Source organism: Octopus bimaculoides, chromosome 13, assembly GCF_046866305.1.
Source record: "Octopus bimaculoides isolate indiv1 chromosome 13, ASM4686630v1, whole genome shotgun sequence".
In the NCBI taxonomy this organism is placed as follows: domain Eukaryota; kingdom Metazoa; phylum Mollusca; class Cephalopoda; order Octopoda; family Octopodidae; genus Octopus; species Octopus bimaculoides.
This window is the reverse complement of record NC_142940.1, coordinates 28,543,635-28,565,428: the sequence shown is the minus strand read 5'-3', so window position 1 is coordinate 28,565,428 and position 21,794 is coordinate 28,543,635. Positions and strand designations below refer to the sequence as shown.

The 21,794-nt window shown below is 38.0% G+C and overlaps 1 protein-coding gene across 3 annotated transcripts in view; it reads left to right on the top strand.

Moving 5' to 3' along the window:
* Window positions 1-21,068, top strand: part of LOC106867229 (polyprenal reductase) — a 94,787-nt gene extending 73,719 nt beyond the window's left edge. For 2 of the 3 annotated variants that reach the window (XM_089361596.1, XM_089361597.1), the window contains exons 4-5: window positions 11,573-11,707; window positions 20,713-21,068. In XM_089361596.1, the coding sequence (XP_089217722.1) occupies window positions 11,573-11,707; window positions 20,713-20,972 (395 nt within the window). In that variant the 3' untranslated portion in view covers window positions 20,973-21,068. The remainder of the gene's footprint in view (window positions 1-11,572; window positions 11,708-20,712) is intronic. The other variant, XM_089361598.1, reaches the window with a different exon arrangement.
* Window positions 21,069-21,794: the final 726 nt, after the last annotated feature.

Below are 21,794 nucleotides of genomic sequence, written 5' to 3'. Positions count from 1 at the left end.
CAGATAAAGGAAGTGCAGTTGTAATAATGGACACATTATACAATAGAAATCTAGTAATTTCCATGCTTGATGACTGTCAACATTATGAAAAAAATCAAACTACACCCCGCAAAAAATAATGAAAACTCTGTCCTTACTAATTAAAACACATGGAAAAGAACTGACATCCAAAGAAATTGGCTTTCTAACAAACTTTAAATGCAAACCTAGCCTTTTCTATGGTCTACCAAAAATCCACAAAAGCCAGATTATAAATGAAACCATTAAAAAATCATCAAAGACATACATACATACATACACCAAACCCGGGGTACCTAAAACTATGACACATTATAGCTCGCCCAACCTATGAAACACACAGACTAAGTCTATTTATGGACATCCTCCTGAAACCCTTCCTTAAACACATCAATAGCCATATCAGAGATGACTTGGATATGTTAAATCACCTACCAAAAAAAGTCGAGGAAGAAACAATCATGGTTTCATTTGATGTGATTAATTTATATACCAGTATACCTCATGATTATGGGCTAGAAGCAACTCAGTTCTGGCTGGACCAATTTCCGGAAGAAATACCAAAAAGGATCAGTAAAGAATTCATAGCTAAATCAGTTGAATTCATCCTATGAAACAACCACATGTTTGACAATATGTTTTACTGACAAAAATCTTGAATTACTATGGGCACTAGGGCAGCCCCAGTCATTGTGAACCTAACAATGGGCTACCTGGAAATAATCATATACCAGGAATCTTTATCTACCTTTGGAAACCCCCTTTCCCAATACATAAAAGAAAATTGGAAAAGATTCCTAGATGACTGTTTCATACTCTGGAATGAAAACAGATAAACTCCTGAATCTCAAAAGACTATTGAACAGCATCAACCCAAAAATACAGTTCACAATGGAATACAACCAAAAAGAGCTCCCATTCTTGGGTATACTAATTAAAAAAGTAAACCTAAAAATAGAAACAGATATATTTTACAAAACCACAGATGCCAAACAATATCTACTATTTAATTCATGCCACCCAAGACACACCAAAACAAACATCCCCTTCAACCTTGCAAGAAGGATATTCACAATAGTATCAGAACAAAATACCAGAGACTTTAGATTGCAAGAACTCAAAAACATTCTAATTGACAGACACTACCCAGTTCAACTCATAGAGAATGGAATCAGACGTGCAACATAGATTGACATAGAAACCTTAAGAAAAGTTCAACACAGCAACACACCTTCCCCGAAAATACTGCCGTACATATCCGCGTACAATCCCAGAAACAAAGAAGCCTTCACCATCATCACCCAAAATTTACCAATGCTACATAAGGACTGTAAATTAAAGGAAATTTTACACATACATAAAATCATTAAAAGCCACAAACAACCAAAATCACTAAAAAAGATCCACACAAAGGCAAAATTATTTTCTAAAATAACAGATGCGAAAGTGAAAAAATTTCGTTGACCAGATTGCGCAACATGCCCAAACCTTCTAGAAGGATCAGAATTCCTTTTCAAGGAGGGACAAAAATTCAAAATCAAATCTGACTTTACTTGTGCCTCAGAAAACCTGATTTATGTCATAAGATGCTCGGGCTGCCACCAAAACTACATAGGGTTCACAGGAATGTCGCTCAGACACAGATGCACTCTGCATCGACAACAGATTGCATTCCCAGAATACAGAATGATACCCTTTACATATTGAGAAATGCGCAAAGCAAATGCTACCACAATTTGTAATCTTGCCATTAAAACACCAACACAAGTTAGATTAAATAAGGAAACCTTCTTCATTGAAAAATATAAGTCAAAACTTAACCATTTCTAACATTTTTAAATAAAGAAACTCACCTCATTGAAAAAAATATAAAGCAAAACCTAACCACTTGTAACATTCTATTCCTTCTAAACCAAATCATGCTAAATCAATAAAACCTAGTCATTCCCAACATTTTTGATTATCTCCCTTATACCAGAAAATATCCCTGATTACCTTCCCCTGTCTAGAACTCCATATTACACAACATAGTGAAGACATGACACAACATAGGTAAAGAAATTTGAAAAGAAAATGCGAAACCGGTTATTTCTCCAAAAACAATGTTACTATACACAAAATTTTATTACATTTTTCTAACATAACAATTTAAATATATTCTTTAACCATATATCATAAGCCTTCTGTAGTTTTTCACTCTTTTTTGTCTTTTATACATCCAACCATGTGCTTTCACATACCAATGTAGTTTGGGTTTGTGCCAGGGAAAAGCACCACTGATGCTATATTTCTGGTAAGACAGCTGCAGGAGAAATACCTAGCCAAAAGTAAACCTCTGTACCAAGTGAGACCTAAATCCAAGGCTTCTGCCAGGGGTGTAACCAGCCCACTTATGGATACCTTTCCTTCATTGGACACTAAACTCTGCTTGCGAAGACCTGTTGAGACAAGTGAAATCGAAATCAAATTCGACGACTAGTATCCGTGCTAGTGGAGTGCTAAGAGCACCATCCGAGCATTGACTGGCTTCTGTGCTGGTGGCACGTAAAAAGCACCATTCGAGCGTGATCATTACCAGCATCGCCTTACTGGCACGTGAAAAAATATTTGAGCGGGGTCGTTGCCAGTGCCGCTGGACTGGCTCCTGTGCAGGTGGCACGTAAAAAACACCATTTGAGCATGGCGGTTGCTAGTACCACCTGGCAGGCCCTTGTGCCAGTGGCACGTAAAAGCACCCACTACACTCTCAGAGTGGTTGGCATTAGGAAGGGCATCCAGTTGTAGAAACTCTGCCAGATCAGATTGGAGCCTGGTGCAGCCATCTGGTTTGTCAGTCCTCAGTCAAATTATCCAACCTATGCCAGCATGGAAAGCGGATGTTAGACGATGATGATGATGATATTTAAATATATATATTTATAAATATATATATATTTATGTAAGAAAAAATAAGTTCAAAAAGAACAATTCAAACTTTTTGAAGGATCGAAAAAGAGAGGAAAAATAATTTCCAATAAAAAAATTCATCATATTCGTAAAAATCAGCCAGAGCAAGTATTAAGAATATGAAAATAACAATTGAAAAAATTCGTTGTAGGTATAAAGGTACCATAAACAAGTATAAAGATGGAGAAAATATATTAAAATCAAAATTAAATTCAGTTTTGATCTTAACATATTTCTCCATTTTTATAATTGTTTATGGTATCTTTATACCTCTAACAAATTTTTTCAATTATATATTTATGTATACATTTTTATATATAAATATATATATATTTATGTATATACATTTATCATCATCATCATCATCATTTAACGTCCGCTTTCCATGCTAGCATGGGCTGGACGATTTGACTGAGGACTGGTGAACCAGATCACTACACCAGGCTCCAATCCGATTTGGCAGAGTTTCTACAGCTGGATGCCCTTCCTAACGCCAACCACTCCAAGAGTGTAGTGGGTGCTTTTACATGCCACTGGCACGACGGCCAGTCAGGTGGTACTGGCAACGGCCACACTCAAAATGGTGTATTTTACGTGCCACCTGCACAGGAGCCAGTCCAGCTGCACTGGCAACGATCTCGCTCGAATGTCTTTGCACGTGCCACCAGCACAAGTGCCAGGAAGGCCACACTGGGCACAGGTGCCATCACGATTTCGCTTGCCCCAACAGGTCTTTGCAAGCCGAGTTTAGTGTCCAATGAAGGAGACGACATTGGCATGGGTGCCAGTCGAATTTAGTTCGATTTCGATTTCACTTACCTCAACAGGTCTTCGCAAGCAGAGTTTAGTGACCAATGAAAGAAAGGTACACATAAGTGGGCTGGCTACACCCCTGGCAGAGGCCTTGGATTTAGGTCTCACTTGGCTTGCCAGGTCTTTTCACGCACAGCATATTTCCAAAGGTCTCGGTCAGAAGTCATCGCCTCGGTGAGGCCCAGTGTTCGAAGGTCTTGCCTCACCACTTCATCCCAGGTCTTCCTGGGCCTACCTCTTCCACAGGTTCCCTCAACTGCTAGGGTATGGCACTTTTTCACACAGCTATCCTCATCCATTCTCGTCACATGACCATACCAGCGCAATCGTCTCTCTTGCACACCACAACTGATGCTTCTTATGTTCAACTTTTCTCTCAAGGTACTTACACTCTGTCTAGTATGCACACTGATGTTACATATCCATCAGAACATACTGGCTTCATTCCTTGCAAGCTTATGCATGTCTTCAGCAGTCACGGCCCATGTTTCACTGCCATGAAGCATGGCTGTTCGTACTCATGCGTCATACAGTCTGCCTTTTACTCTGAGAGAGAGACCCTTTGTTGCCAGCAGAGATAAGAGCTCTCTGAACCTTGCCCAGGCTATTCTTATTCTAGCAGCTACACTTTCAGCGCACCTTCCTCCACTACTAACTTGGTCACCTAGATAGCAGAAGCTATCAATCACTTCTAGTTTTTCTCCCTGGAATGTGGCAGAAGTTGTTTTCTGCACATTTACAGTGTTTATAGCTCCTGAACATCTGCTACAAACGAAAACTAACTTCCTAGTTAACCTTCCTTTGATATTGCTGCACCTCTTATGTTCCATAGCTTGCACTGGGTGCATCTTATAGAGTTTCTACCTATGCCTTTTCTACAGATCGACCAGGGCCATCTACCTGAAGGGGTTTCTGTTTTTTCTACCTTCCTACTTATTAGGACTTTGGTTTTAGCTAGGTTGACTCTAAGGCCCTTCGATTGTAGTCCTTACTTCCACACCTGAAACTTCTCCTCTAGTTCTGATAGTGGCTCAGCAATTAGTGCAAGGTCATCAGCATAGAGGAGCTCCCAGGGGCATCCTGTCTTGAATTCCTCTGTTATAGCCTGGAGGACTATGATAAATAGGAGGGGGCTGAGGACAGAACCTTGGTGGACCCCTACCTCTACCCGAAATTCTTCACTGTACTCATTGCCAACCCTCACCTTACTGACAGCGTCTCTGTACATAGCTCGCACAGCTCTCACTAACCATTCTTCTATCCCTAGTTTCCTCATTGACCACCAGATGAGGGATCGGAGGACCCTGTCAAAGGCTTTCTCCATGTCAACGAAAGCCAGGTACAGAGGTTTATCCTTGGCTAGGTATTTCTCCTGAAGCTGTCTTACCAGAAATATAGTATCAGTGGTGCTTTTCCAAGGCACGAACCCAAACTGCACCTCATCTAAACTGACTCTCTCCCTAATTAGTTGGGCTACGACCCTCTCCGTGACTTTCATAACCTGATCTAACAGCTTGATGCCTCTGTAATTATTTGTATCTAAAGCGTCACATTTACCTTTGTAGCAGTTGACTATGGTGCTGCTACACCAGTCATTGGGTATGACTCCTTCGTGTATCACCTGGTTCGTAATACGGGTGACTAGGCTATAGCTGACACTGCCAGATATTTTGAGCATCTCTGCAGTGATTCCTGATGGGCCGGGGCCCTTCCCTGTGTTCGTACTCTTAATTGCTTTATCTACCATGGTACTGTCAATTCGGATAGCTGGTCCCTCTGTTGGGTCGACATTCGGCAGACTCTCTTTCTCCCATTCATTCTCTTCATTGAGCAATCTTTTATAGTGGTGTCTCCAAACCTCTTTCTTTGCAGCCTTGTTTAGTGCAAGCGTGTTCATCCATGTGAATGTGTTCATCCATGCGAACACATTTCTCTCCTACGACATCACGATTCTCTCTTACCCACTGTCTTGCAACACGAAATATCTCAAGTCTTTGGTCCTCACAACGCAGAATATTGGCAAACTTTTTCTTATCTGCTTCCCCTCTGGCTAAATAAACCTGTCGCCTAGCTTCCCTTCTGGCAGTCTAATACAATTCCATGCTACCACCGTTCTTACAGTCCTTCCAAGCCTGTTTCTTTTGTCTAATAGCCCTGTCAACATCATTGTTCCACCACCACGTTATTTTCAGTTGAGAGGGGACCTTGCACCATAAGGGGACCTTATATATATAAATATATATATAAATATATATATATATATATATATATATATATATATATATATATATATATATACTGTTGTGTCTGGGGTGAGTTATTTTCTTTTTGTGCCTTATAATTTAACACACTCACCGGTAAAATTTCCACTTATTCCTTATTTTTATTTTCCTAAAATTTTCGTTACATCTTGCAACCTTTTCAATTTTACTGGTGAATGTGTTAAATTATAAGGCACAAAAAGAAGATGACTCTCCCCAGACACAACAGAATATGCTTCAACACACAAACTCACATAAAAAATCTTGCAAACCAAATCCAAAAACAAAATATATATATATATATATATATATATATATATATATATATCCAAGAAAGTTAGGGGTTGCAATCCAACCCACTAAGGGATAATATCTATCCAATATACTGCTGGGAGAATACCCAATTATTATTACACTAGTGTTTTTTCATTGCATTACCAAGTGCATTAAATGGGTGGTGGTAAAAAGATATTTTACCATTAATTTATATAGCAATAAGAAAATGGAGGGGAATAGGTGGTATTCATCAACTTGCAAACATTGTATTGTGTCAATTTACTTGTTTATTTGTTTACTAACACATATTATGTCATATCCGTAATTAAAAAATGACACATAGTGACAGAAAATGGGATAATGACTTGCAGCTGTTTCAGTCTATAGGTGACATGCCTCATTCTATCTATATCACTCCAGTAGACTGAAGTAATTAATAGATGAAATAGAGGTACGTGGATGATTCTCTAGGCCTCTTCAGAGATTATAAAGTTCATAAGGCTAAGTTAAAATATCCAAATATAAAAATAAAAAAACCGAAAAAACCCACATATATATGCATACTTTAACATATACATAGATATGCATAAATAAACATAAATGCATATACGTACATTTAAATGTACATACACAAATGTTCATACATGCACAGAAATGAATCAATTATTATTATTATACATGCAGAGGACACATATATACACACACCCGCACATACATACATACACATATGTATGCATAAACATTTCCGTACAGACATGTTCATTGGTACATACGCATTAGTTGTGTTTGGAATGGAGGACTGGTGCACTTGTTTGTATCGTTATAATTCCAACAAAAATGTCCAAACCTATATATATATATATATATATATATATATATATATATTTATATCAAAAACCTATTGGGTACATACGTATCAGTTGTGTTTGTAATGGAGGAATTTATACAATTAGTTCGTGAGAATTCTAAGAATAATATCCAAACTTCTATGAACCTGTGATGTGTTATTTTTTTGCTTATGGAGTAGTTGGAATCTTGCTGGTAGTGGGGAGGGGTTATTTTTGCTGTTCAGTCCCCTCATCTAATTGGTCATCTATTGTTTTAAAATGTCTTGGCTTAGCTACGGTTGGACAACCATTAACTGGTCAAATGAGTTAGGCATGAATATGTATACACATACATACATATACGTTCATATATATACGTATACATATACGCACACACACACACACATACATACATACCCACATACCTATATATACCTATATACATGGAGTGTATATAAATAACACAAAGACTAAACAAATTATCGGAAAGTTTATATGCGGATATGAATATTCATATGTATATATACACACATGCACGACCAAACAAAAATCAGGGGCAAAGCAACAAAACAATAACACAGCAATACAATAAACCTGATCGTATTATCTTCTTGGTATGTTGTCATTATGTACCTCAATTTCATCTATTAATTACTTCAGTCTGCTGGAGTAATATAGATAGAATTCTTACAATACATATAAAACATTCTGTGCTCGTAAAGTCTACATACGTACACACTCACACAAACATGTATGTATATATAGATATATATATATATATATATATATATATGCCCATACACACACAAAACATACATGCGTTTACGTGCTCATATACACATCTCTACTCTTAATGTTTAAGAATTTAGTTAAGAATATTAATAGGAGAATTTCTAGCCTCTCCTCCGATATAAACATGTTTAATAATGTTGCCCCATTATATAATAAAGCTCTTAAAGAGAGTGGATTTAAAGAGGCAATAGCTTATACACCTGTTATTAGGCCAGAAAGAAAGAAAAAATAAATGGACACAGGAAAATTATCTGGTTCACACCCCCTTACTCCTCTGAAGTGACCTTTAATATAGGTAAATATTTCTTGTCACTTATAGATAGACACTTTCCAATAAATCGTAAATATAAGAAACTCTTCAATAGGGATAACCTAAAAATTAGTTTTAGTTCAACCACATCATCATCATCATCGTCGTCGTTTAACGTCCGCTTTCCATGCTAGCATGGGTTGGACGATTTGACTGAGGACTGGTGAAACCAGATGGCTACACCAGGCTCCAATCTGATTTGGCAGAGTTTCTATGACTGGATGCCCTTCCTAACGCCAACCACTCAGAGAGTGTAGTGGGTGCTTTTACGTGTCACCCACACGAAGGCCAGTCAGGCGGTACTGGCAACGGCCATGCTCAAGATGGTGTATTTTATGTGCCCCCTGCACAAGAGCCAGTCCAGGGGCACTGGCAATGATCTTGCTCAAAAATCCTACGAAGGCCAGTCAGGCGGTACTGGCAACAGCCACGCTCAAATTTTTAAAATGTAATTGCACACAACACAAAGCCAGCTGTTCCTGCAGAGATAAAGACTTATGCCTGCTAAATGGAGCCTGTATGACTGAAGCCATTATTTATGAAGCCACCATAGATTCTACGACCTCTAAGAACACAGTTTCGTCAAAGAGATATGTGGGTCTCACAGAGGGAAATTTTAAAGCTACATGTCTAAATTCAAGAACTGAACTTTTGGGATCATGTCCACATATGACAAAATACTTGTTACGGTTTTGGGTCCCCCAAGATCACTGATAGAACCTGCTTTTTTATTATGTTCTCGACAAGCTTTCCATGTGTCTTAACATTTTTTATTGTTTTATATGTATATTTTTTATTTTTCATTTTTTCCTTTTGTAATTGTGTGATTATATATGTGTGTGAGTATATGTATATGTGTGTGAATATATGTATATGTATGCATATATTAAATGTGAATGTGTGTGTGTATATGTCTGTGCATGTATGTATATCTGCGGTTGTTTGTTGATAGGAGGGTGTATATGTATGTATGTGTATATCTGTATACAGATGTACATATATGTATATTCATATATGCAGTGAGTGTGAATACATGCCTGTACAAGTATGTATATTTGTATGTGTTTGTGTGTATGTGTGAGTATATTTTATATGGATAAATGTCTAATATATTTGGAAGCATACATTTATGTGTATATGAAGATGAAGTTGCGTACATATATACATATGTGTGTGTGTATATTTATACATGTATGTGTGTGTGTATATTTATACATGTATGTGTGTGTGTATATATATATATATATATATATATATATATGCGTATATGAGCACATATGTTTTGTGTGTATGGGCATATATATATATATGTTTGTGTGAGTGTGTATGTATGTAGACTTTACAAATGCAGAAGGTTTTATATGTATTGTAAGAATATGGTTGCATGTCTTTTTTATAATTTTTATTTTACCGTTTGTAATTTTTCCTGTCTATTAGAATAGCTTCCCTTTTATTTAGTGTTTTTTTTTTTTCGTAGCATCTATTGTCAAAATAGCCGATGAAAATGCATCGTAGCTTTTAGTTCCAGCATTTGAAACTATGAGTCCTGTTATGACAACTTACTGATTGTCCTATACTATAGGTATATAAATTCCACTATTTACCTAATATCGAGGTCTCATTCTTTTGTTGTCATTTTATTATTATTATAGTTATTATTGAGTGAGAGAGCAGTGCATGCCATCAAAGTGACACTGGGGTAAAATATACGAAGCCCATAATACCCATCATTATTATTATTATTATTATTATTATTATTATTATTATTATTATTATTATTATTATTATATACTAGACTTGCTACCTGACATTGCCTGGTAAATAAAGCACTAAATGGTTTGTCAGTTTGTTACCCTAGCTAAAGTCTACTTCATTAATAAAGAATTTACAAAAACAGTTAATTCATACATTATTAAAGAAAAGAAATATCTGTTATAGTTATTCCTTAAAAAAATTTCAAATCTAAATAAAATTATGCCTCTTGTAGTAAGAATACATTTTAAAACATATTTAAAATTGCTTTAAAAAACAGAAGTAGGCTTAAATCTGGAATGATGGTTTAGTGAATAGGCACTAAAATAACTTCTGACTTTTTACAACAGCAGTAGTATAATACCTTGTTATACAATAATAGACAACATTCAGAAGACTTAATAGTATTTTATTATAAGAGGAAATGACGATAACATTAAATCAAGGTTTGCTTGACAGCATTCAGAGTATAGCATTCAAAGGTATGGTATAACAGTGTCCTAAGTGAGCAGAAGAAAAGTTTGAGTTACTCATTATAGGGTCACAAATCTAGAGGAAGGTGTATTCAGCATAAATAACATGTAACACTCACTGTTAAAATGTGAACAGGATAAATGTTCGAACAGTCCATAGTTAGTAATTTAATTCTAGAGTGTTTCTTCCTTCAATATTGTCCACATGGTAGAGTGGAGCTCCGACAGCGACATAAACAAATTATGTCTGACTTTCTTCGAGGCTTGGCTGGGATTGCTAGAAAACTTCCTATGTCTAAGTGACAGACAGCAGCATGTATGCACGATGCCACACAGTTGCCTGAACCAACCAAATCACACACAGCCAAAAGGGAAATAGTACTCCTACATGACCTCCTGCTCAGACTGAAAGGGCGATCAAAATAAAGGAGAAAATTCTATGAAAGAAGTTCTTTGTAGCTTGCTGCCCGGAAAGGTGGTCTCCTTGAGACAAAGCAAGCAAATCCTGACATAGAAATGTGATCACAACTGTCCAGGAAACTGGAAATCACTGGATGTGAAAGTCAAAGTGTATGTGAGTGCAATGTTAGCTGCTGAGACATAAGCTGTGCCAAGATTTTGCCTGCAAAAGTGGTAAGTCGTTTGCAGAGGCAAAAATGCTTTAAGTCTGCAAGAGCAGAGGCTAGAGTTGCAAGCCTGCAAGAGCAGTGAATCATTTGTAGAAGCTGAAGGATGAATGCATTAGCTACAGGAAGAATGAAGTATGCAAAAAATGGTGTGCCAGTGTAACTGCTGGAAGCACTCTGAAACAACACCAATTGCAGAGTCTGATGCAGTATTCCCCAACGAAAGCTGCACATTGGAGACTGAGTGTGCAAGACGAGGTGCTGAGTAGAGGACATTTCACAGTGTTAAAAGGCATGTTACAGAATGGATGCACATGAGAGTATTAAAAAATGCAATGTAGTTGATTGAACCAACCAAATCATGCATAACTGGATAACAGTTCCGCTAAAAGGAAATAGTGCTCCTATAATGATATACAAATCCATTAACTTTCCATTGTTTATTACTGTTTAAAATAAGATATAATTTTTGTTTCAGAACTCACTTTTAAAGAATTGCACCTCAGCAAGTTGCACCTTCTACATCTCCTTGGGTTTTTACTTTTTGTAGTTTCTTCTTGGAAGCAGAACCATTATTGTATTATGCTGTCTAACCTAAGGAAAAAAAAAGCAAGTAAGTATTTTATTGTTGCTTATTTTGGTAATACTGCTGACGTTGGTGTTGTAAGGATCCTCATGGGTTCCAAGAATAATTTGGAGTTTTGAGTTTCATTTGCTCTTTGTTACATACATTCCATTCTTTCAAATCTCTTTCTTAGAGCCATGTGGTTGGGAAGCAACCTTCTTATCACACAGCTATGCCTGCACCTATACCCACACACACACACACACACACACACACACACATACATATGTGTGTGTGTGTGTGTGTGTATATATATATATATATATATATATATATATATAAATGATCAGATTGTGTGTGTGTATGTGTGTGTGTGTACACACACACACACACACGCGCGCACACAAATGATAAATGTATAAGATACATCCATCCATCTTCACCCACTATCTTTGGAAGGGTCATAAGGTTAGAGTCCTCAGATGCCTCCTTCATAGGATGCTATCAGAAGCAGCTGTCCCTGCACTTTTTGGCTGGATTCCCCAGTGTGACTAACTGAGACTATGGGTACTATCCAACCATTTTATGCTTTGTCTACCCTTATGTCTCCTGCCACTTGGCTTTAGCTGAAGAATATATACAAATGTGTGTGTATATCATCATCATCATTATCGGCGTTTTACGTTTGCTTTCCATGTTGCCATTGGTTGAATGGTTTGACTGAGGGCTGGCGAGCCAAAAGGCTGCACCTGTCTCCAATCTGATCATTTATATATATATATATATATATACACACACACACACACACACACACATATATGTATGTGTGTGTGTGTGTGGGTATAGGTGCAGGCATAGCTGTGTGATAAGAAGGTTGCTTCCCAACCACATGGCTCTAAGTTTAGTCCTACTGCGTGGCACCTTGAGTAAGTGTCTTCTATTATAGCCTCGGGCCAGCCAGAGCCTTGTGAGTGGATTTGGTAGATGGAAACTGAAAGGAAACCATTGTGTGTGTTTATATGTATGTATGTATATATACATATATTACCTATGCCAACAATGATGATGATGATGATGATGATGATATATTTATGTGTATATGTCTTTGTGTTTCTGCTTGTCACCCCATCACTGTTTGACAATGGTAATGGTGTGTTTACATCCTCATCACTTAGCAGGTTGGCAAAAAAGACTAATCGAATAACTACTAGAATTACAAAGAATAAGTCCTTGGGTTGATTTCTTCGACTAAAAAAGGCTTTGGGCAATGCTACAGCATGGCTGCAGTAAAACAATAAAACAATGCAAATATATATATCATTTGTTATAATTCATTTGATTATATATATATATATATATATATATATATATAATCAAACGAATAATAACAGACAATGGATAATTGTTAGCTCATTACAGCTGTTTCTTAAGCACTTCTTAATAGAAGAATGAGAACATTACTCCATTACAAAAAATAACTGGAGGTTTTTCGAGCAGGATCGTTGCCAGTGCCCCTGGACTGGCTCATGTGCGGGCAACACATGAATCTTTCGAGTGGGATTGTTGCCAGTGCCCCTGGACTGGCTCATGTGCGGGCGACACATGAATTCTTTCGAGCGGGATCATGCCAGAGCCCCTGGACTGGCTCATTTGCGGGCCACACATGATATCTTTCGTGCGAGATCGTTGCCAGTGCCCCTGGACTGACTTTTGTGCGGGTGACACATGAAATTTTTTCGAGCAGGGTCGTTGCCAATGCCCCCCCCCTCTGGCCTGGCTCATGTGCGGGCGACACATGAAATCTTTCGAGCGGGATCGTTGCCAGTGCCCCTGGACTGGCTCATGTGCGGGCCACACATGATATCTTTCGTGCGAGATCGTTGCCAGTGCCCATGGACTGGCTCTTGTGCGAGTGACACATGAGGTTTTTCGAGCGGGATCGTTGCCAGTGCTCATGGACTGGCTCATGTGCGGGAGACACATGAAATCTTTCGAGCGGGATCGATACCAGTGCTCCTGGACTGGCTCATGTGCGGGCGACACATGAAATCTTTCGAGCGAGATTGTTGCCGGTGCCCCTGGACTGGCTCATGTGCGGGCGACACATGAAATCTTTCGAGCGAGATCATTGCCGGTGCCCCTGGGTCGGCTTGCGGGTCACACATGAGGTTTTTCAAGCGAGGTCGTTGCTGGTGCCCCTGGACTGGCTCATGTGCAGGCGACACATGAAATCTTTCGAGCGGGATCGTTGCCAGTGCCCCTGGACTGGCTCATGTGCGGGCGACACATGAATTCTTTCGAGCGGGATCGTGCCAGAGCCCCTGGACTGGCTCATGTGCGGTGACACATGATATCTTTCGAGCGAGATCGTTGCCGTTGCCCCTGGACTGACTCTTGTGCGGGTGTCACATGAAATGCTTGAGCCGGTTCGTTGCCAGTACCCCTGGACTGGCTCATGTGCGGGCGACGCCCCTGCGCCGGCTCTTGTGCGGGTGACACATGAGGTTTTTCGAGCAGGATCGTTGCCGGTGCCCCTGGACTGGCTCATGTGCGGGCAACACATGAAATCCTTCGAGCGAGATCGTTGCCAGTGACCCTGGACTGGCTCTTGTGCAGGTGACACATGAAATGTTTTGTGCGGGCGACACATGAAATCTTTCGAGCGAGATCGTTGCCGGTGCCCCTGGGCTGGCTCATGTGAGGGCGACACATGGAATCTTTCGGGCGGGATCGTTGCCGGTGCCCCTGGGCTGGCTCTTGTGCGGGTGACACATCAGGTTTCTTGAGCAAGATGAGCGTGGCCTTTGCCAGTACCACCTGACTGGCCTTCGTGCGGGTGACACGTAAAAGCACCCACTACACTCTCTGAGTGGTTGGCTTTAGGAAGGGCATCCAGCTGTAGAAACACTGCCAAATCAGATTAGAGCCTGGTGTAACCATCTAGTTTCACCAGTCCTCAGTCAAATTGCCCAACCCATGCTAGCTTGGAAAGCGGACATTAAACGATGACGACAATACGTACAGACACATATATATATATATATATATATATATATATATATATACTGCCTGACTGGCCTTTGTAGGGTTTTCGAGCGAGATCGTTGCCAGTGCCCCTGGACTGGCTCTTGTGCGGGTGGCACATAAAAGACACCATTTCGAGCATGGCTGTTTTCGTGCCGGTGACACGTAAAAGCACCCACCACACTCTCTGAGTGGTTGGCGTTAGGAAGGGCATCCAGCTGTAGAAACTCTGCCAAATTAGATTGGAGCCTGGTGTTGCCATCCGGTTTCACCAGTCCTCAGTCAAATCGTCCAACCCATGCTAGCATGGAAGGCGGACGTTAAACAATGATGATGATGATGATGAATCATCAGATGAAACGTAATTTTATAAACAAAAGAATATCCCAAGAATACAGCAGGGACATGACTGAGGTCTGTCAAGGCTAGCTATGAAATGAGAGAATGACCAACAAAGTTGACCATTGTGGGCATTAGTGAGTGGGATTAGGTTAAGAATATAGTTTGTGAAAGGGTGTAATATGATATTTAAGGTCAGCAACTCAGGTGAAATAGGAGTCTGCTAGATTCTTTGGTAGGCTAGAGTGAGGTGTAGGTGATATTTTACTATAGTAGGCATAGAGCAGTAGGTAGCTGGGAGAGAACTGAAGATAAATTAAGGATAAAGAATAAAGAAAGCAAAAAGTAAAAGTGAAAGTGAAGAAAATAAATGCATTCATAAAGCCAATTACGCATAGGTTTGGGGTTTAGGATTTGTTAGCTAAAGCTAAAGAACAAAGGGAGGTGGGCAGGTACACAGAATTTAGGGGTATTCTGTGAATATAGGTTAAATGTTGGGTGGTGAGGGTACAAAGGCAACTGAATAATAAGATCTAACTTTTAAGGAGTTGTAGTGTTAAGCACAATTGATTTATCTGGTAAAGTAGCGAGATGTCTGGGATTGTTTTTGTTGTGTGGATGCCCCCAGACGATAAGTGGGCTAGTCCAATACATAAAAATAGTGGACATGATAGCTAGACGAGAAGCGTTGTGTAGAGCAAGCCGGAGCCATCGGTAGACTAGACACAGAGTTCTGTTGAGCCGAGTCATTGGAAGTGAGAGTTCGGTAGTTGAGTAGAGGTACATTATTGGTGAAGGTACGCCATCCGAACGTGCAATATAACAGTGGTGACGAGGTTTCAAATAGTACTGACATGGAAGAGTTACTGAAAGCAGTTGTCAAACAGCAACAGCAGCAACTACAGAAGTTAAGAGAATTGTTACTGCAGGCGAGAAATAGTACAGAATCATTTTCAGCAGATGGTGTTGCAAATTCCATCAAAGAATTTCACTACAATCCGGATAAAGGAACTACTTTTGCTGCATATTACAGACGATACGAAGACATATTCCGAGGGGAATGCAAGGGATGGTCTAGTGAAAGGAAGGTAAGACTTCTTTTGTGAAAGCTTGCTACTCCGGAACATGAAAGTTTTTGTAACTTTATTTTGCTGAGAAAGCTCGCAGAATTGTGTTTTGATGAAACGATAAATATTTTGACTAATATTTTTAGCGAGAAAAGTTTGCAGTTTAACATTCGGTGGGAATGTTTAAATTTAAAGAAAAATGAGTCTGACGATTTTGTAATATAAGCCTGTGTGGTTAACAAGGCTTGCAAAAGGTTTAAGCTGGAAGAATTAACGCTATGTTCAAGTACCTAATATTCATTAAAGGGCTGGTGGCAATGGAAGACGCGGAAATTAGAAAAAGAATATTATCAAAGCTGAATCAAGATGTGAAACTCACTTTGCAGAAAGTGGCTGAGGAATGCCAAAAAATAATAAACCTTTGAAATGATACAAGAAAGATAGAAGACAAGAATAATAATGTACAAATGTGTAAAGAAAGTACAGATAGAAGAAAATATATCAATTCAAAACAGTGCTGTAGTTGCGAAGACCAACATTTGTGGAAAGATTGCCCCTTTAAAGATAAAGCATGTTTTAAGTGTGGTAAAATTGGGCATATACAGATGAAATGCCATTTGAAGAAAATTGTAAAACCAAAGAAAGTCTACTCAACAAAAGTAAATTATACCATACAAGATCGAAAATTTGTGTTGGTAGAAATAAATGGTTTTCAAACCAAAATGCAATTAGATACCAGTTCAGATGTACTGATAATAAATACAGCAACATGGAGTAAGATAGGCAGGCCAGTGTATAAAAAAACTACTAGGATAGCTCATGGTGTGTCAGGGGAACAAGTTCAATTCTTGGACGAAATCTCACCAGAAATAAAACTTAAAAACAGGACGCGGAAAAGTAAACTAATGGTATCTAAGAATACAATGAATCTGTTCGAGGAAGAATTCGACCTGTGGGATCTACCACTGAATACACTATGTAACAAGGTGAATGCGTCACAGTCCGTGTCAGAGAAAGCATCAGAAAAATTGAAATTAAAATTGAAAAAGATGTACCCTGATATTTTTACGAAAGAGCTCGGTATGTGTAAAAAAATCAAAGTAAAGTTTGAGTTGAAAGAAAACGTGGTGCCAGTGTTCAAACCAAAAAGGAATGTACCTTTTGTGGCGTTAAATCAAGTTGAGAAGGAATTTAAAAGATTGGAAGATATGGAGGTAAATGAAAAAGTAGACTACTCTGAGTGGGCGGCTCCTACTGTAGAGATAAAAAAGAAGAACAACGAAATAAGAGTTTGTGCAGACTTCTCAACTGGTCTTAATGATTGCTTAAAAGATTACAATTATCTGCTTCCAAACCCAGAAGAAATATTTGTTAAGTGCAATGGTGGGAAAATTTTTTCCAAGCTGGATTTGTCAGAGGCCTACCTCCAAGAATGTGCTAAAGTATTAACAATCAATACTCATAAAGGTCTCTACTGTTTCAAAAGACTGCCATTTGGGGGTTAAGGTCGCACCAGCAGTATTTCAGCAAGTGATGAATACTATGCTAGCAGATTGTGAGTTCGCGGTCCCATACTTGGATGACATCAACATATTGAACATACAGAAGAGGTTTTCAAATGAATAAGCAATTAGGGGTTTAAAGTAAGTGAGGATAAATGTGAATTTTTCTTGACAGAAATAAACTACTTAGGACAGGTGATCAATGAAAACGGACGAAAACCGGACCCTTCTAGGATCGATGTGATAAAAAAATGTCTGCTCCCACTAACAAAACAACACTACCTAAGTAGCATCAGTTGTGGTGTGCAAGAGAGACGATTGTGCTGGTATGGTCATTTGGTGAGAATGGATGAGGATAGCTGTGTGAAAAAGTGGAACAGCGGTTGAGGGTACCTGTGGAAGAGGTAGACCCAGAAAGCATGATCATTGCCAGAGCAGCCGTCTGGCTTCTGTGCCAGTGGCACATACATAGCACAATTTGAGTGTGATCGTTACCAGCATCGCCTTACTGGCACTTGTGCCGGTGGCACGTGAAAAATACGTTCGAGTGAGGTCATTGCCAGTGCCGCTGGACTGGCTCCTGTGCAGGTGGCACGTAAAAAACACCATTTTGAGTGTGGTTGTTGCCAGTACTAGGCCTTGTGCCAGTGGCACATAAAAGCACCCACTACACTCTCAGAGTGGTTGGCGTTAGGAAGGGCATCCAGCTGTAGAAACTCTGCCAAATCAGATTAGAGTCTGGTGCAGCCTTCTGGTTCGCCAGTCCTCACTCAAATCATCCAACCAATGCTAGCATGGAAGGCGGACGTTAAACGATGATGATGATATTTTCATACCTATACGATTTTAAAATTTGTAAGTTATGTACAATAAAAAGGCAGATAAAAATTTGTAAATAACATACGATGAAAAGAATATATATTCTTCAGGATATATATAATATATATTGATATTTATATTAATAATAATAATAAAATTATATATATATGTGTGTGTGTGTATATATATATATATATATATATACACACACATACATTCATTCATATATATATGTCGCAAGAGTAGCTGTGTGGTAAGTAGCTTGCTTACTAGCTGCATGGTTCCAGGTTCAGTCCCACTGCGTGGCACCTTCAGCAAGTGTCTTCTACGATAGACTCAGGCCTACCAAAGCCTTGTGAGTGGATTTGGTAGACAGAAACTGAAAGAAGCTCATCGTATGTGTGTGTGTATATATATGTATATGTTTGTGTGTCTGTGTTTGTCCCTCCCCACAATCACCTGACAACCAATGTTGGTGTGTTTATGTCCTCATAACTTAGTGGTTCAGCAAAAGAAACTGATAGAATAAGTGCTGGGCTTACAAAGAATAATTCTTGGGGTCAATTTGTTCAACTAAAAGCATGACTGAAACAAATAAAAGGAAATAATGAGAGAGGCGGCAATCCCTCATTGGTGGAATATTTAACAGTTGGTTTAGGAGTATCTGATGGTGGAGATATGTCTCTTCAGGTGATTACAAGATGTATCCTGTGAAAATAATGACCATTCCACAAGATATCAACTCGGTTTGTGTTTAGAAAAGCAGCAAATTAAAGGATACAGCTTCATTTTTATATAACAGATGCAAAAAGTAACAAATGCATAATACAGCGAAAATGTAATAAATATAACCGTTAACAGATATGGATGTATAAATGCCCTTACTCAGGCTACATGTCACATTTACACTCACTTGTACAAACATCCACAAAGATATAAACATACACTCACATAGTGGGTTAAATAGCTACTTATTGTTTATAAGAATAGGTGAGCTAGTGTTAAATTTAATTTGTCTTTAAGGTAAATTATGATTATTAATTTGGTTAATGGTTACTCAAATTCCTTTCCACCTCATTGTACGAAAGTGCATTTATAAGCATGTAAGCATCTGGAGAGTCTTTCAGAAATTCGATTACTGGTCTTCTGATTGGTCCACAAAATAGACAGATTCCTCGGAGCAGAGTGTGCATCTCCTGGAAAGGATATTATATGGTTGTGTGTACCTTATTATGAACCAAGTTAGATCATATTTAATTTTATTGTCTTTAAATCACCACACAAAATTAGCCAAAGATATTGAATGCCTCTTGTTGATTTTCTTGAAGCTGGCAACACGGTAGTGATAATTCTTGAATGAATCAGTCATTGCCCCAATGTAAACATATGGTCTTCCCCTTGTGTGTATGGTACATTTATATACAAGATTCATACTCTTAAAGAGGTTCATCAATGGGCATTTTGATTTTTCTCTGCATGAGCATTTATTAGATTTAGTTGTATATGTGGCAGTTCTGATTTCATCTCCTGATGCTGTTACTTTGTATATATATATACTATTATTGCTACCATCATGATGTGGCTGCAGAGGGTGTTTTTCATTCTGTTTTATATCTCCTTTCTTGGTATTTTGATGTATATGTTTTCTGTTTTTAAATTATGTCAAGCAGGAAGTAGTTCACATGTCATAAGTTATAGTTCCAGTAGGTGGATTATTGAACAGTTGGTTCATTTTACTGTTATTAATGTACAAATGTTGCTCTAATTTAATAGAATTAGCGTATGATAACTTCATTGTGCGTGTATTAAAAATAGCATGGTATCTATTTGATTTGGGGAAACATTGTCTAAAACGGCAGAAAATTCCATAGTAATCTTTGTTGAAACATTTGAACTATGATTGGTTTGTACTAGAGGACATCATGATTCTTATATTTGTTGTTCAGCTTATTTGTTCTTGTTTGTTGTACAGGGTTGGGATTTAAATATTTAAATATTAATTGATAAATTGGAAGTTCATCATTTCCTTAATTTGGATCTGTTCAAAAATCATTTTATGACTAATGTACAGAATCTTCCTTGTATGTTTTTTAATGTCATATTTAAGTACCACTGAATTTTCTAAGCAGTTCAGTGTTGCTGAATTATAGTCTAGACAATGAGTCATCATTGTGAACAGTGTCATATGTTTCACCTTTAAGTCTCATATTCTTGCTTATGAATATTAAGTTAAATACTCGCTAATGAGATGCTGTTATATGTATAATAAATTTTAATGTTTTTAATTTTCAATATTTTGCAGATCAAATAAAGAATACAGATTATTATATTCCTGATGGCGATCTCTTCAAGTTCATATCTTGTCCCCATTTTCTCATGGAAATACTTATTCATGTATCATTTAGCATGATGTCATATTTTTCTAATATACCTCTGTTATCTTTACTTTTATTTGTGATTACCAACCAATTAATTTCTGGTTTCTTGAACCATAGGTGGTATAAAAACATGGTACCATCCTATCCTCAAGAGAGAAGAGCAGTTATACCTTTTCTATTTTGATATATTTTATACATTTTTATATACTTCATATCTTTGAAAACATTATGCTCAAAATTTCCTTTTGATTTGAAATATAATAAAATTTATTAAAATCTATGTATTACCTTTCATTTGTAATCATCATGAGAAGCTGAGCAACTCTATAGTATGCATGTCAACTCCAGTTTCTTAAATCTTATTACCATACATTTCTTTATGCAAACTAGATTTGCTGGTTAGTTAATATAGTTGACACTTCTCATTTGCAATATTTTCATTTATCTACAGTACACTAGTTCACAGTTCTTGCTATAGTGCATTAAATCATCTAAACTCCTACAGTTTTATGTCAGCTACCCCTGGAGGAAAATGTTTCAACTCTAACTCTCGAAGACAGCTAGGTAGATAATGAATATAATCATTCTAGATATATCCCTTCACATCACTCACACAGACAAATCCCCAAAATTTCAAATCATTAAGTTGTTTACTCATAGGAGCATAGCATACAGCAGTAAGAGTGTTGCCTAAAATCAGTTGTAAATCAAATCACCACAAACTGGGAGGTTTTTACCTTCCACCATAATACTTGGAAAAGTACTGTCAGAGAAGCAGAGGCTATCTTTGGGTATCACACAACTTATTTGTTCTCTAATCTTTTAAATTGTTGTCTGAACTTCTAATTTCTTGCCACTAGGCTATACATCATATTTGCATATTTCTCTGTTAGCAGCACTGCTACTGAAAGGCACTTTCACATTTGTTGCAACAAAGTATACTCAATTCAATATAGAAAAGGTTTCTGCCCCTGCATTAAACATGAAAACATCCTAAGGCTAGGCA